Here is an 18136-nt window from a genome sequence, read left to right as displayed (position 1 = left end):
CCTCACAGGCTGGGTCACTGTCTGTGTGGAGTCTGCACGTTCTCCCCGTGTCTGCGTGGGTTTCCTCCGGGTGCTCCGGTTTCCTCCGATAGTCCAAAGACATGCAGGTTACGTGTATTGGCCATGCTAAATTGCCCTTGGTGTCCAAAAAGGTTAGATGGGGTTATTGGGTTAAGGGGATAGGGTAGATGGAGGGAGCGTCGGTATGGACCCCGATATGTAACAACCACAGGTTTGTCCTGGATGGATGGTAGGTTCCAGAGCTGGCAGAGGGCAGGCATCAGAAGGATGGGAGATCTGTTCATAGACGGAAGCTTTCCCAGTTTGAAGGCGGTAGAGGACAAATTTAATCTGCCGCCAGGAAACGCCTTTAAATATCTGCAAGTACGAGCCTGCCTGAAAAAACAGGTAGTGGCCTTTCCGACGCTGCCGCCACTGAGGATACAGGACAGGGTGGTCTCTGGCACCTGGGTGGGAGAGGGGAAGGTGTCGGATATCTACCAGGAACCACAGGAGGCGGAAGAAACCCCGGTGGAGGAGCTCAAGGGCAAGTGGGAGGAGGAGCTAGGTGAGGAGTTGGAAGCGGGTCTGTGGGCAGAGTTCCTGGGCAGGGTTCATTCCTCCTCATCATGTGCCACACTCGGTCTAATTCAATTTAAGGTGGTCCACCGGGCACACATGACGGCAGCGACAATGAGCAAGTTTTTTGGGGTGGAAGACAGTTGTATAAGGTGCAAGGGCAGCCCTGCAAACCATGTCCACATGTTTTGGGCATGTCCGGAGCTTAGAGTGTTCTGGCAAGGGTTCGCGAGGGCAAAGTCCAAGGTGCTCAAACACGCGGGTGGATCTGAGTCCAGAGATAGCGATCTTTGGAGTGTCAGGCGACCCAAGAGTTCAGGGGGCGAAAGAGGCCGACATCTTGGCCTTTGCCTCCCTAGTAGCTCGGAGACGGATTTATTATTGTGGAGGGACTCAAAGCCCCCCCCCCCCGAGTGTAGAGACTTGGGTTAACGACATGGCTGGGTTTCTCAGCCTCGAGAAAATAAAGTTTGCCTTAAGAGGGTCTACGCTCGGGTTCTCTCGGAGGTGGCAGCTGTTCGTCGACTTTCTCGGGGAAAACTAAAATATCAGCAGCAGCAGCAATCCGTGGGATGGGGGCTGGGGTAATGTCTATTTAATTGTTACTGTATGTTCTCTTTTTGCACTATGTTAATGTTCACTGTAGTTTGTTTTGTTATTATTGTTACTACTGTTTTATTATGAAAAATTCTGCAAAACCTTAATAAAAATACTTTTTTTTAAAAAGGGGGATAGGGTGGAAGTGAGGGCTTAAGTGGGTCGGTGCAGACTCGATGGGCTGAATGGCCTCCTTCTGCTGTATGTTCTGTGTTCTATTAGGCAATATTCTTATATTGTGCATTGCATGACAAATACATGAGTAATAAATTGTGTCAGCTTGGCCGAGTTGATGGCGACCTTTTCTTTAAATCAAGAATCATGGATTCCAACCTTGTGCCAGAATTTGAGCGCACAACCTGGATGATGCTCCAGTGCATTACATAGAAAGTGTTGCATGTCTGGGGGTGCTGTCTTTCCGGTGAGATGTTGAACCCAAGCCCTATCTTCCTGCTCCGTTCTAGTATTTGAAGTGTTCTTCCTGGGTATTGGCTAACGTTTCTCTCAATCAGCGTCACAGAAAAGTAAACCAATCAAATTTCCTTTTCATGCACAAATTGGCTGCCATGTCTACTACATAATGTAACAACACTTCAAAACTTAATTCATTGTGTGATGCACCAGTTTATTTTGGAAATGTATACATTGCAGCTTTCATTTTAAAAGTGAACAAATGCCAAAGATAATTGATTTACTCAATGGGGTAGCACTCGGTATTGAAATTGGTAGTTTTTTTTCTGTCAGCCAAGAGGCAAGCCTCTATCCTTAACTCTCTGAGAAATTATGAACTGTCCTTCAGATTTCCACAGAAATGATAAATATTTTTGCTTGCGAATATTCTTTTATATATTAACTACTTAGTAATCAATTGTTATTAGCTGATTCAATTAATGACATGAGAATCATTTATTCCTTCATGGAGACAGATATAGCATTAATCACTAACATCAAGAAAGTGAGGGCGGGGACCCAATGAGGTGACCACTGCAGGCAAAAATTACTCAAAAATGAAATGGATTCCCTGCATCCATAATCATTTTTTTTAAAGGAATTTTTCTTAAGTAGTGGAGCACAACTTCTGAGGATTATTTGCAATCCTACTTTCGCAGTTGTACTGTTTTTATTTGCATTTTATGCACTTATTTTTAATTTTTAAAATAAATTAATTACCCAATTAATGTTTTCCAATTAAGGGGCAATTTAGCATGGCCAATCCACCTACCGGGCTGTGGGGGCAAAACGCACGGGGAGAATGTGCAAACTCCACACGGACAGTGACACGGAACCGGGATCAAACCTGGGACCTTGGTGCCGTGAGAAAGCAGTGCTAACAACTGCACCACCGTGCTGCCCATTTTATCCATTTATTACCATGAATATGTGCCAAAATGAACTAGATTGCAAACCCAGCTTGTTGTCTTTGCAACTAGTTAGCTTGTTTTCTTTTATCCTTTCTGCAAACAGGACAGTCTGTGGTAGATTTTCAGGAGACAAATTAAAATGAAATTGTTAAAAGTTACAACTGAAAAGAAGCGTGTGGACAATGTGTTTTCGGTTATGTAAAAAAACTCCTGATTTAAAAAGGATTTTGCTTTATTCAAATTAGTTTGAATATTGCTGAAAAAAAGCGAGTTTCTGTCAAAACGTGTCTTACGCTCATTAGGACCGAATTACAAGAGTACCAAATCTCAAAGGGAAATGCAATTTACGCCACCTCAGAAGAGGGTGCTGATTAGTTGGCAAGTGGACTCTGATTGGTAGAGGCATTACCATGGGGCATTCCGCCGGAACCTTTTTTTAGTTTTAAAAAAAATATAAATTTAGATTATCCAATTATTTTTTAGGGGCAATTTAGTGTGGCCAATCCACCTACTCTGCACATTTTTGGGTTGTGGGGGCGAAACCCACGCAGACACTGGGAGAATGTGCAAACTCCACACGGACAGTGACCCAGAGCCGGGATCAAACCTGGGACCTCAGCGGCGTGAGGCAGCTGTGCTAACCACTAGGCCACCGTGCTGCCCTGCCGCAGGAAACAGTTAACTGCAAAGCTTTTGTTTAACTTCAAACCAAACACGTTTATTCGAATTGTAATTGCCATGAGGAATGAAATAGGGAATGGCTGCCCCCCCCCACCCCTCCCCTTTGCCCCGAGCACATAGTTTTTCTGTCTACAAAGGACAGGGCCCTGTGCGTGAATATATGCAGCTTTTAGCACGCGTGTGTATGTGTGTCCAAGGTGGAGCCAGCAAGCTATTAAAATCTCTGTTCACACCTGTGCAAAGGGCTGGCAAATTTCAGCCTGACCGATGATCTTAAATTGGTTTTTAATGTAATTCTTTGCACATTAAGGATTGTTTAGTGAATCCTGTCCAATCACGGAATCACATCTCATGTTGAACACTATGTCCTGAGTTTTGCAGCAACAGCTGGTGGAGTACGGTCAGTACTTTGCCTGTTGCAAACAGCCAAAGGGATGTGCTGTTTGATACGATCCATCTGTCATTGGGACATGCAGCCTACATATCTGGCATCACACTGGCACTGAAATCAAATTATCTTGCTAAATTTGTTATTTTGTACAGAATACTAAATCCAAACGAGCTTTCTGATGCAATGCAAGGATTTTGAAAGTTCTGGCCTGCATTTTCACATTTTCCTGTTGTGAAATACAATTTCAGAGAACTGGGGTTGTTGTTCTTCGCCACCAGCCTATCTGCCCATCATAAATTGAACTGAATTTGTGCAATATCACTTTTTTTTTTTTAAATTAGTTTTCTGTATTAGGAATATGACAACAGGGAATGGAGAATTATTTTATTATATGAGCCTTGTGTCCTCACTGCAGTTAGTGAGAACCCTTCAGGCCCAACGCTGTAAGAGACACAAACATTAAACCAATTGTTTAAAATTGCTCATTTCTACCAACATAATAGCAGGTTGGAGCCTCTTGTTTTGGTGTTTTGTGCCTGTCTTGAGCGTTAACTTGAGATAAAGTCAACACTTAACCGGGTTTTAATTGACAAACACGGAGGCAATTCGGCACCTGGCGTGTGAAATAATTATAGTCTCATTCATGATTTTACAAGAATTTTTTTTTTTTGGGTTTTTTTATAAATTTAGAGTACCCAATTATTTTTTCCAATTAAGGGGCAATTTAGTATGGCCAATCCACCTAACCTGCACATCTTTTGGGTTGTGGGGGCGAAACCCACGCAGACACGGGGAGAATGTGCAAACTCCTCACGGACAGTGACCCAGAGCCGGGATCCGAACCCGGGTCCTCAGTGCCGTAGGCAGCAATGCTAACCACTGTGCCACCGTGCTGCCCTATGATTTTACAAGAATTGATATACAAAACCAATTCCTGTCTTGAAGTTTCAGCAAACTTTATTGATTTTTTTCCCCCCTTCATGCAATGTGCTAAAACCAAAAGGAGCTAAGGAAAAAGTAGCATGATGTTGGATTGGGATAATTTTTGAGCATTCTGGTTTTCACTGACCTTGAGGATGGATGTTCTCTCAGACTCTTTTGTTCTTTCATATTGGGCAGCTATTTTTCTGACTCACTACTTTAACCACTTTAACTCTGCTAAACTCACTCCCATTTTCTCAAAATACACATTTGAGAATATCACCTTGTTGTAAAATGGAAGGTGGTTTACCCAAACTAATCTTGATCAGTTTGCATTAAACCTTTTCAACTCGGGCACATTAGACGGTGAGATAGACAAGAGGACAAGAGTCCAGTGAAGGCCCAACACAATTTTATTGAACACTTTACCAAGGGAAAACAATATTTATCAGACTCGACTATCGTACTTTAATTAAACTCTATCAATGTCTTCACAGGTCTTCAGTGAAATCTTAATCTCTAAGTGCAGTCTCAAATCTACCCTAGCTACCTACTTCTGACACACATTTCCAAGGATTCGTTGCATCCTATCAACAATTCCCTCTCATTGTATTTGAACTGTTTGTCTGAAAAGACTGGTAATACCCGTTCAATAAGACGAGGATAGGCTGATATTCGATCTTTTGGGTTGGCTGATATTTCAGGATCTGCAGTCGTCAATTTGGGCGTCACCTTTCGATTCTGGCTGGTTCTGGTCTTTGGGTCGTCTCACTGGGGTGGTCGTCTGGGTCGGGTCATTTTGATAACGCTTGCCACGAAGTACAAGAAGCTGCGCTGCTCAGCTGCCAGTCAAAGGTGCTCTTTGGAGACGCTGTTAAAGGTGCAAAAGCAGAGAGCGATGGGGCTTCAGGTTGCCTCTTTTACCCCCTCCTTTTCGAAGATTCTGTGGCTTGTGTCTAATATTAGCACCAGGTGGGGGCGGGATGATCCATTGAGGTGACGGCCTTCCATATTAGGAGGTCACAGAACATGGCTTTGAACCTTCAACAGTCAAGTGCTGTCCTAGTCATGCTATTGCCTCTGGCCTATTACTGTCCTCGTCATGCTATTGCCTCTGGCCTATTACTGAGCTGAGTGCCACCACCAAGAGCATAAGCTCTGAAGCGCAAATGTAATTTCAGAACTACTGAATTTACATTAAAGGTCTGTTTAGTTTTTTGGAGTGGTTTCCAAAATCACCAGTACAAAATCTTCTCTGAAAGATTCCTGCAAAGAGTCCACATGCTTCCAGTTTGATGATCATAGTTAAAACAAGGTCATATTTCTACTTACCATTTAAATTTTGACAAGTCATTGCAACTTGTGGATCTAAACATTTATGTTGAATAACCGATCATGTTGCTTTTTGTTTTGCTTGCTCTTTTGATATTGCTTATTTGAGCTTGACATCAGTGATAGTGAAATTGTTGGAAAAAATTCTCAGAGATGGGATCCATGCACGTTTGGAAGTGAATGGTCTTATTAGCGACAGACAGCATGGTTTTGTACGAGGGAGATGTGTGGGGCAAGTTTTTTACACAGAAGGTGGTGGTGGCCTGGAATGCACTGTCAAGTGAGGTGGTTGAGGCAGATATATTAGTGACCTTTAAGACTTATCTGGATAGACACCTGAACGGACGGGGTACAGAAGGGTAATGGCATTTGGTCTAGATAGGACACGTGATCGGCGCAGGCTTGGAGGGCTGAAGGGCCTGTTCCTGTGCTATATTCTTTGAGGGACAGATTTGGAGATCTACATAGGGCTACTCTGTCTTTTAAAAAGACATTCATGGGATGTGGGTGTCGTTGGCTGGTCTAACATTTATTGCCCATTCCTAATTGCCCGTCAACTGAGTGGCTTGCTCAACTATTTCAGAGGGTATTTAAGAGTCAACCACATTGCTGTGGATCTGGAGTCACAAATAAGCCAGATCAAGTCAGCAGGGCAGAACTTAGTCCCTAAAAGACATTAATGAACAAGGTGGGCTCATTTTTTTGTGGTCATTATTCGACTTTTAATTCCACTTTCTAATTTTTTTTCCAAACAAGGGGAAATTTAGTGTGGCCAATCCACCAGCCCTGCACATCTTTAGGTTGGGGGCGAGACCCAAGCAGACACTGGGAGAATGTGCAAACTCTACACGGGCAGTGACCTGGGGCTTGGACCGAACCGGGGTCCTCAGTGCAGTGATGCAGCAGTGCTAACCACTGCGATGCCAAGCTGCCCAATGCCAGATTTTGGTATTGCCATATTCAAATTTCACATTGTGGGATTGGAACACAGATCCCCAGAGCATTGCCCTGGCTCTCTGGATTTACTAGTCCGGTGACAATACCACTACGTCACTGCTTCCCTCACTAGAATTATCTGCGAAGCTCTGCTGTAGGAAAAATGTTTGGTACTTTGCCATGGCACCAAAGTTGAGATCTGGAACCTTGGCATGAATCCAGACACAAATCAGCCACTTTGTGCCTTCCCAAATAACTGCCATTTGCACTGTACACTAGAATCCATATAAATTAGTAAGACTGAACAGCATCAACCTTTTCATACAGGCAGCTTACACTTTTAAAAAAAAAGACACATTGCCAATTTCTATATTTTAATTATTTCTTTTAACTGTCTTTTTAAATTATTTCCGCTGTGAATAGAATTGTTCATTTAAATTGGGGGGCAAACTAGCATCATTAGCTAGGTAGCATTGTGGATAGCACAATTGCTTCACAGCTCCAGGGTCCCAGGTTCGATTCCGGCTTGGGTCACTGTCTGTGCGGAGTCTGCGCATCCTCCCCGTGTGTGCGTGGGTCTCCTCCGGGTGCTCCGGTTTCCTCCCACAGTCCAAAGATGTGCAGGTTAGGTGGATTGGCCATGCTAAATTGCCCTTAGTGTCCAAAATTGCCCTTAGTGTTGGGTGGGGTTCCTAGGTTATGGGGATAGGGTGGTGGTGTTGACCGTGGGTAGGGTGCTCTTTCCAAGAGCCGGTGCAGACTCGATGGGCCGAATGGCCTCCTTCTGCACTGTAAATTCTATGAATTATGTGACATGACTGAAAAGAAAGCTTCAGTTTCTCCCAAGAAAGCTTACAATCTTAGTATTTCTCCATAGTAATGTATTTGCCTGCAAGACAAGAGATTAAATCTAATTTACTCTTGTACCCCTTCTGACAGCTGGCATAAATGGCAAGGGCAGCATGGTGGCACAATGGTTAACACTGCTGCCTCATGCCGCCGAGGTCCTGAATTCCTGCGCACCAGATGACTGGGCAGGAATTGGGAAGTGAGAAAATTGAGAGCAATGTGATGATTCCTTTCTAAATTTGTAAACATATCCTCCAACATAATCTCAACGTGTAGACCCTTTTGTACCAAAGTAGCCCGCTGCACTGCTGCTGCCTCACAACAGTAAATAGACCTTGGTGGAAACAGAGCAAGCTGTCATTTCAACAGACGTGGAATGAGGCAGATCCAGCTAGACGAGAACTAAATCAAAGGGTTATGTTGTGTCTTGTCCTTTCTTCGTTTTCTGATCAAAACTATGTATTTTAAATGTTTTGCCTGATCTGCAGTAGCCAATGAAATTAGCATAAATGCACAAAAAGCTGCCAAGTTTCTTGATATGAAATTTTAAAAATCAAAAGCTATTAAAAATCAGAAATGTTGCAAGTGAAAACTACCTTGGGCTGGACTGATCAGAAGTTGTCAAATGAGGTGTTGATTAAGTTAACTGTATTTTCTTTCAGAACTGGCATACAAGATCAAAAAAACATTTTTAGTTCCAATATCCTAACAGCATAAGGCACATGTGTTACAGGGCAGAAATAGCAAGTGGTTGAAATGGTATCAAACTGAGAGAACCAAGGTCAAATCAGTTTATCAGTGTCAGCTTGACTCTGCAATGTGTTTATGTCTTGGGAAACATTCCAGCATGTGTCCTTTACAGGGCGTAGGTGTAGAATAACATCTTGGCTTTTCTAATTTTGATGTTCCTATTTCTTTTCATATGACTAATTGTGATGTTCTGTAAGTGCAGTATGTGATGAAGCTTGAATTGAATAATAGGGCAATTAGGGATGGGCAACACATGCTGTCTTGTCAACAATACTCGCATCCCATGAAAGAATCTAAAAATGATTCTGATACTGGCAGCACTGGTTCTATATGTATCTTGGTCTAATAAGCTTTGAATAATTATTCAAAGATGTAATTGCGATGAGACGTTTCGATCTTCCAAGCCATTGAGGTTCAAGGTAAAAGCCCAGATTTTGCAGTAGGAATGACAGCAAAATTATCAATCTTCACTGTAATTATTCCTCTGAAACTGACAGCAACCTCTGGAGTCTGCACATGCACTGACAATCGCAGCATTCCAGAAGTTTCTGTGCATGTTTACTTCTCCATAAGTGTACACAGTTGAAGTTCCCACAGACAGCAATCACCATGCAGGTGAGAAATTTATCTTTTATGTTGTAATATCACAATTGCAGGTCCCAAACTACAGCTTGTTAGGCTGTTGAAACCCCAGTTACATTGCATTAAGTCATAACTACAAATGAACAACTCCTCTGGCTCTAAAGGGCTAATTTAATTTTTGGCTAATATAAATCTTTTTCGGTTATACTAAAATCCTGTTTTTTAAATATAAAAAAATGTAAAGTTTCTTTAATCTTTTTAATGTGTATGTCCCAATCTTTTAAAAATATTTTTATTTCTCCTTTTTCACATTTTCTCCCAAATTTACACCCAACAATAAAAAATAATCAGTAACAAATGTAATGTCAATCCCCATATCAATAACAACGACCACATCCTCCCACCAAACCCCAGACATTGGCCGCATGTTAACATAAACAAATGACAAAAAGGAATCACCATAGTCACCATTAACATACAGTCCTCCTGCCCCCAGCCCCCAACACCCTAATGTTGATGTGATCCAATTCTCGAAAGTGCATAATGAATAACGCCCATGAATTGTAGAACCCATCCATCCTTTCCCTCGTTTAAATTTGACCTTTTCAAGCGTTAAGAATTCCAGCAGGTCCCCCCCCCCCGCCACGTAAGGCACAGCGTGGAGAGGTTGATCTCCACCCTAACAGGATCCGCCTTTGGGCGAAGGCTACAACATCTGCCTCCGTGCCCGTTTCCAACCCCGCTGGTCCGACCCCCGCATATGGCCTCCCAAGGGCCCGGGTCCAGTTTCACGTGCACCACTTTAGAGATTACCCTAAACACCTCCTTTCAGTAATCTCCAGCTTTGGACAGGACCAAAACATATGAACGTGGTTTGTGGGGGCCCACCCGCAACGTTCACACACATCTTCTACCCCCTCAAAGAGCCAGCTCATCCTCACTGTATGTCCCAATCTTATTTTGCGGTCTGTGAAGTGAAGAAAAATTGGTGCATTTTATGTCCTGATTTGCTATTTGTGAGAATTCTTCAGTGTGATGGGCTGTCTACCCTGCTTTATTCCATCAATTTTACTGGAAACCTAAATAGCCCATTAACGTGGCCCAAGATTGACATTAATGTTGGGTACGGTGAAATCCATGCTGCAAAGATTGTTGGATCCTTATGGACAGCTTCCTGAGGGCAGAGATGCATGTTGCCGTTTTGGCCTATATTTTGCAGTCAACCACGGTGTGTCCTCTCCATCGTTACTTATAGGTAACTGAAATGCACTGCACATATTCTCCCTGTGTCTGTATGGGTCTCACCCCAAAACCCTAAAAGATGTGCAGGGTAGATGAATTGGCCAGGCTAAATTGCCCCTTAATTGGGGGGCGGGGAATAATTGGGTACTCTAAATTTATTTATTTTTAATTGAAGTGTACTGCTGCCACAAGGTGCTGGTTTTGGAAAACAGTTGCTAACACCAAAGTTTAATTATCTATTAAGACTGGAATTTTCCCACTTCCTCCCTTTACCTCCATTTTTAAAATGCAAGAACCTGTGAAAGGATTTTATTTTAATCTGTTTGTGCTTTTGTCACAGAACCCACAGTGGTGCCAACTACTTCGGCTGCTAGATCGCAACCAGTCATGTACCTACCTCAGGCCAGATCTTAAGTACGACTCCAGGTCCTTCTACCACCCAGCCTGCCTCTGTCACAGAGTCATCAGGAGTTCCAACAACCATTGGTACAGCAGGCCCACCAATAGTGGGTATGTACATCATTTGACTTCAAATAACACAAACTTGTAAAATTGCATATTCCAAGATGGGCGTCAGTCACATTTTGTTACCCAAGGCTATCTTATCATGCAAATCCCCCTCAGACTTAACTTGCAGTGTTTTTCTGATCTCTTTATTTGGAAAGCCTGTTTAATGGGGGTTTCTGGGCAACAAAAAAATTCTTTACAGGCCCATGTCAATGATGGATGCATTGTTAGCACATCATCTCTGAGTAAGAAAGTTGTGTGTTCAGATCAACCCAAAGGCTTAAGCACAAAAGTCTCAGCTGACACTCCAGGCAGGTATGAGGGGAGTGCTGCAATGTTAGAGGTCGTCATCTGTGCTCTTGGGTGAAAGCAAAAGATCTCATGGCCCTATTTCAGAGAAGAACGGGATTATTCCTCGAGTCCTGGCCAATATTACTCTTTCAATCAATATCATCAAAACAAATGATTTGGCCATTATCACATTGCTGTCTATGGCCGCAAATTGAGCCAAGTGTTCCCTATGTGACTTTTTTTTTTAAAACTTGGCTGTAAGGTGCTTAGAGACATCCTGAAGTTGTGAAGGGCACTATGTACGTGCAAGTATTTCTTGTAGCCAGGATTCTTTGCTTGTAGGATGGATAGGGAGTTGTTCTCTGAATAGCTTAGTTTTTTTCTGTGTACCCCTCCCTAATGACCCAAATAAAATACAAGTGGAGAAAGATTCATTCAGGAGAATGTGAATATTGAAAAGAGGTCAGTGGAATCACCTCTGAAATGAAATAAGTGGAGCTTATAATGCCAGGCTAGAGATTTGAAGCTTCAGGTTTATCTTAAATTGAGGTATTCCCCGAATATCATAACCCACCAATTTCCCCCAAGAGGGTTGGAGATTGTCAGCATTTAACTTGTGGATGCAGTCTTGAATTTGGTGTGGCTAATTGTTCAGTACCTTGAATAAAGGCATAAGTCTCAACCTCTCTCAAAATTCCTAGATACCAGTGAAATAGCACTTGTATCAGGCATTCAGTTATCAAGATATATCAGGGATTATTTGTTGAAATTAGCAAACTGTCAAAAATATAACTGGATGGGCGACATGATGGCGCAGTGGTTAGCACTGCTGCCTCATGGCGTCAATGACCCGGGTTCGATCTCTGTCCGGGTCACTGTCCATGTGGAGTTTGCGCATTCTCCCCATGTCTGTGTGGGTCTCACCCCCACAACCCAAAGATGTGCTGGGTAGGTGGATTGGCCACGCTATTGCATTAAATTAAAAAAATAAAATGGAAAAAATGAAAATAGTGCCTTTAATTTAAAAAATGTAACTGGAGAGAAATGAAAACATTCACAAGAGGCCATTGAAGATTCTTTTCTTGCGACAGAGAAGAGGGATATTCGCTTTGCTTCTGGCATGGGAATGCTGACATTGAGTCTCAAAAAGAGGAAGGTTTTCTTTCCCGTTGAATGGTGACCTTCATTTGAACACGGAAATTCACCCTGAACATGACTAATTATTGAGACAATTAAGCAAGTCCAAAATGATATGCGTTCAATGTGAGACCCACAAAATGTTGTCACGGGTTTGTATGCACCAGGCTTCCCTGCCTTTGGAAATGTTATATTATGGTGATGCAGAAACTCTGCGTCTTGCTCTGATTTTAGACTATATCTGCCATCCAAAATGTAGCTTATTGTTGTCTAGTTTTGTTTGCCAATATCTCTGTCTCTACTTTTGGCAACAAAGTAGACAGCACTCTAATCAAGTTGAAATAGAACACCTAGGCCTTTGGCCCAGAAAAAGTATGGCCTTTCAAGATTCAAATCCTCAGACCCTGTCTGTTATTCTGATCATAGTAATATTCAAAACCCTTCAAATGATCTTTCAATCGCTGCATTTAATTTTTTTCTTACTAACCACAAGGCAATTTATTGCAAAACCACCTTCCAACCCTGCACAAGCCCCGCCCGCCAACATCAACCATCAATTTAGTCACCTCCAAAGGTCATCATAGTCATAGCATATTACAGTCTGCACTGGCTTTGGAAAGAGCACCCTACTTAAGCCCACGCCCCCACCCTATCCCTGTAATCCCACCTAACCATTTTGGACACTAAGGGCAATTTATCATGACAAATCCACCTAACCTGCACATCTTTGGACTGTGGGAGGAAACCGGAGCACCCGGAGGAAACATAAGAACATAAGAATTAGGAGCAGGAGTAGGTCATCTGGCCTCTCGAGCTGCTCCGCCATTCAGTGAGATCATGGCTGATCTTTTGTGGACTTGACTCCACTTTCCGGCCTGAACACCATAACCCTTAATTCTTCAAAAACTATCTATCTTTATCTTAAAACCATGCAGACACAGAGAGAATGTTCGGACTCCGCACCGGCAATGACCCAGGCCGGAAATCAAACCTGGGACCCTGGAGCTGTGAAGCAATTGTGCTAACCACTGTGCTACAGTGCTGCTCTGTTATGGAATCGCTTGTTACATTCTGTAGGCAGGGAATTTTGTGCAGATGCTCGAATAAGAGAAGAGATATGTTTTAATAGTATGGTTGCTGTAATTAATACAGAGGAATAACTCACACTGGATCTTTTATATAAAATATTCAAGGGTGTTAAGGGACCGGCATGGTAGCATGTGACTGTTGCTTCACAGTGCCAGGGTCCCAGGTTCGATTCCCGGCTTGGATCACTGTCTGAGGAGTCTGCACTTTCTCCCCGTGTCTGTGTGGGTTTCCTCCAGGTGCTCTGGGCACCTGGAGTGCTGTTAGGTCAAGGTGTGCTATTAGGTCATTTGGGTATTCTCCCTCTATACCCGAACAGGCGCCGGAGTGTGGCGACTAGGGGCTTTTCACAGTAACTTCATTGAAGCCTACTCGTGACAATAAGCTATTATTATTATTATTATTATTAAAAGCCTACTTGTCACAATAAAGATTACTTTTTTTTAAATGAAGAAGAAATGAGAAATGGTGAACGGCTGAAGAGGTCGAGTTTGAAGAAGCATTTGAAGATGGTCAGAGATTTGGGAAGAATGATAGTGCTGTGAATAAGTGGTTAAAGTTGCTGTTTGTGGTACAATGGAAAGAGGAGTGTATACAGGAGGCAAGAATATGTTAACTGGAAAATATTGATTGAGAATGGGCTCCATCCATGGAGGTGATGGGGTCTGATGATGGACTGAAGTGTAGATCATTTGTGATGTGGAGACAAGTGCATATCAATGAAACAGTTTTTCATAGTCTGCAGCTAGTGGTGAAATTGAAAATAGTTCACTTTGAAGTCTGCCTGACATTGGTGGTGGGGCATTATACTTCTGTAGTGCTATACCATAGAAGGTTAACTTAATTTCGTTCCTTCAACCATACAGCCAGGTAAATCTGTTTTTTCTAATATGGAACGTTTAGATATTGGTAGACAAACCTTAGACACGCCCTGTTTTCACCTGGGTTAACACAGTGTTGGATATGAAAATGAAAATCACTTATTGTCACAAGTAGGCTTCAATGAAGTTACTGTGAAAAGCCCCTAGTCGCCACATTCCGGCGCCTGCCCGGGGAGGTTGGTACGGGAATCGAACGGTGCTGCTGGTCTGCTTGAAAAGCCAGCGATTTAGCCCAGTGAGCTATATTATCCAATTCAGACAGACTAATGAAACCTCCAGGTTTCTTTAACCACAGTGGCTTAATCTAAAGTACCTAATTTTCTTGCTTTAAAAGCCCCCAGCTTGAAGCAACCAAATGTAGAAATACTGGAGTACAATGTAATTAGAAATGACAAATTTTAAAAGTTATATGTAATGACACTTTTACCATTAATTGACCATTTTTAACATATTCTTCTCCATTAATGGAATGCTGAGATGGTGTCATTTAATGTAAATTATGTAGCAGCCTAATGGCCAACATTTCATGAGCCTCACAAGCTGCTGCCGAATTAACCAGATTTTCTCCCGTTTTAACAGTGCTGCTTTTTGGCCTCCAGGCATAATGTGATTCAGCGACAGTAGTAAAAGTAAATAATGGAAGATGATACAAAACTGAGATGGGTCTCCGTTTGAGCCCTGTTGTGAGAACTCCTGTTGTAATGGAAAAGGGCAGAAATTTCCCAGACAAAGTTTTTAATCTTTGTTACTTTCCCTCTAAGATGATGCTCGGAGAATTGGATCAAGTGCCGTGCCTGAAGCTGGCCCTGGGGCAATGCCAAGGCTCCCATCCTGCTGCCCTCAGCATTCACCATGTGGGGATCTTTACAAGGCCACAACTCATTAGGACATCCTCATCCAAGCTGCCTCCAGCAACATAACCACCAGTTTCCGCATCACCCTGGTGCCCACTCTTCAGTGCCACCGTCAATGCCTTTGTTTCCTGAATCCAACTGTCCTTTGGAGCGACCTGCTGTAGTGCCAGCACCTTGTGGAGCTAATGGAAATGCAGGTGGCCAGTATCATGATCAGGTTTGTATTCCTCTATCGCTTAAAAATAAAATGAGAACAGGAAAGAGTAGTGAGCATTTGAGCTCTCTAAAGGGTTAGGAACATTATTACTGCTATAATTATTATTATTATAACTGTTCTGACAAAGAGCCAAAAGGACTCAAACCGTTAACTCTGCTTTCCCTTCAATACTGTTGTGCCAGACCTGTTGAATTTTCCCAGCATCCTCTGTTCTTGATTCAGTTTTTTCTTAGAGGAAAGACTCTAGAATGTTTGATTTAAAAATACAGCATTAAGATGGCTAATATCTAAATGAGCTTTGATTTAAACTGTGGAGCAACTTAGTTCTTTGCAAATAAAATTTTAACCAAACATTCTCTAAATTTAGCCTATTTTAAGTTATTTATTGCTTCCTTATGTAGTTACTCAACAAATTAATTGTGTTGAGCAATACACTTTAAAAAAATTATTTATTAGGTTTTTCCATTTTAACGAAACAACAAAACCACAGGAACCAAGGAAAATAAGCACTCAACAAATATGAATGCAGAGGGGAACAGAAGGGCAGCAGTACAACTGGGTCAATACAGTCATTAAACATGATACCTCTAAAAGCCCCACCAGAGAAGTAAAGGGAAGCTGGATAAAGCATGTAAACATGGTAAAATGGTGCACACCTTCCCACACGGCGAATTGCTCACAATTACCACGATAGTTCAGGATAAATTTTTCGTGCCATGTTCGGCCATGCTCAAATATACAGCTCCCTCAGCTCCAACAACGCCAGAGGCACCAGTGACACAATCACCTCCTTCTCCCGGATACCCGATAAATCTGTTCCCCTGGAGGATCCAATCACAGATTCAACCGACCCACGGGGGGGGGGGAATTCTCAACACCCAGTTCTAAAAGGGTGTTACAAATATACTATACAACACATTACCCCAGTCTCGGGTCCAGTACAGAACCAACATAATTCCATACAGTTATAAGGAGAGGACCGGCAGCACGGTGGCGCAGTGGGTTAGCCCTGCTGCCTCACGGCGCAGAGGTCCCAGGTTCGATCCCAGCTCTGGGTCATGTCCGTGTGGAGTTTGCACATCTCCCCGTGTTTGTGTGGGTTTCGCCCCCACAACCCAAAAGATGTGCAGGCTAGGTGTATTGGCCACGCTAAATTGCCCCTTAATTGGAAAAAATTAATTGGGTACACTAAAAAAAAATTTTTAATAATAATAAATAAATAAAATAAGGAGAGGACCAGCTTCTATACATTTGGATTATGATCAGTGTCGAATCTACCAGGAGTGGATCAAGGTATAACAAAGGATTAGGACCCAACCGTGGGTCTATATTCACCCAGTGTGCACTCACGTTCATTGATGAGAAAGAGAAGAAACTGTCCAATCAAATAAGAAAGCCCCCCAACCACGAGGGGGCAACAGGATATCAACTAAAGTACAAAACTCTGCTCAACCCAAGGACCCTGTGCACAGAGGAGTCTTCACAGGATGTCTCTACAAGTATCTTTGCAAAGGCATATCCCAAGCTCATGGGGCAACGGGGTACAAGCCAGAGCATCAGACCTGGCCTAGCCTGGCACCGCTAGGACCTCCAGCACACCCCGTAGCCCAGGTGATCCTGCACCTCCTTAACCTCCCCAGACAGTGCACCTCCCCATTGCTACTAAAAAGGAAAGATTTTGGCAGCCCCAACGTGGGAGACGTCATCATCAAAGAGAAGAAGAATCGTCAGGCCACCCAATAATTAAGTGTTCTGGGAGGGGTGGTGGCAACTCCCTCCTCCCGATACAATCGGAGAGCTTCCAGTGGACCACCAAACCAAACCAGGATTTATAACAGCACACTGGTCACTTAGGGAAAAAAAAAAACCCTTAAGTCCAAAGATGACTGTAGAATTTCTTATTTTCTAATATGAGTTGAAGTCTGGTGGTAGTTTAGATTGAGTTATTGCAAAACGTAGTTAGTACACATTCAGATTTTTAAAAAACAGAAGGAACACAGAATCAGAAAAAATCACAGACGCACTCAAGGTCAAGTGCTCTTAAACATGCACATTTTTGGTAACACTCCCCCCTTTGTTCCCCATTGGCATGGTAATCCTGAGTTGTGACTCCTGATTTGCGTGCAATCTCTGTATTTTATACCAGGCATTTATACTTTACTGGCGGCCGCGCTTACATTATTACATCGTCACATTTGTGGCTGTGCTTTAAAAGTCACTCTGAAGATTCAATATTTCCCACACTGACCCAGGAATCGTTGAGGATTAACCGAATTCACCTCTACGTTCCCTGCCACTCATTACCTAAAAAGACAGAAGGAACCAAGAAGAAATCCACTATTTGAGAAGCAAAGGCTTAGTATATGGTTTTGCAATTTAAATTTCAATAGGTTGACTGATCCAATACATTTCTAACAGCTGCACACAGCAAATGTGAATGAACTTTACAATATAACCCATCAGACAAAAGAAAAGTCTAATGGGAGGTTTTTCAGTGGAAATTTTCCTAGAATTTCTTACAATTTACAGTGCAGAAGAAGGCCATTCGGCCCGAGTCTGCACCGGCCCTTGGAAAGAGCACCCTACCTAAGCCCACCTCCACCCTATCCCGTAACCCCTCCCAATCTTTTTTTTGGACACAAAGGTGAATTTCGCACGGCCAATCCACCTAACCTGCACATCTTTGGACATATGGAGGAAACCGGAGCACCCGGAGGAAACCCACGCAGACAGGGGAAGAAGTGCAGACTCTGCTCAGACAGTGACCCAAGCCGGGAATTGAACCTAGGACCCTGGAGCTGTGAAGCAACTGTGCTAACCACTGTGCTACCATGTGCCCGCCGCCCCCCCACCCGGTCCCGTCCCCCCCCCCCGTCCCCCACACACACACAACCGTGTTCCCACACAATCTCTAATAAGTGCAGCAAAGGCTAACGTTGGTT

General features: G+C 43.0%; 1 protein-coding gene across 1 annotated transcript in view; it reads left to right on the top strand.

Moving 5' to 3' along the window:
• Nucleotides 1–18136, top strand: part of rnf111 (ring finger protein 111) — a 162140-nt gene that overhangs the window by 109933 nt on the left and 34071 nt on the right. Inside the window, 4 exon segments of the mRNA XM_038813235.1 lie at nt 10562–10606; nt 10609–10731; nt 14885–14980; nt 14983–15194. Coding sequence (XP_038669163.1) covers nt 10562–10606; nt 10609–10731; nt 14885–14980; nt 14983–15194 — 476 coding nt within the window.

Source organism: Scyliorhinus canicula, chromosome 12 (assembly GCF_902713615.1).
Source record: "Scyliorhinus canicula chromosome 12, sScyCan1.1, whole genome shotgun sequence".
In the NCBI taxonomy this organism is placed as follows: Eukaryota; Metazoa; Chordata; class Chondrichthyes; order Carcharhiniformes; family Scyliorhinidae; genus Scyliorhinus; species Scyliorhinus canicula.
The sequence above is the reverse complement of the archived record's forward strand: the minus strand, read 5'-3'. Positions and strand labels throughout refer to the sequence as shown.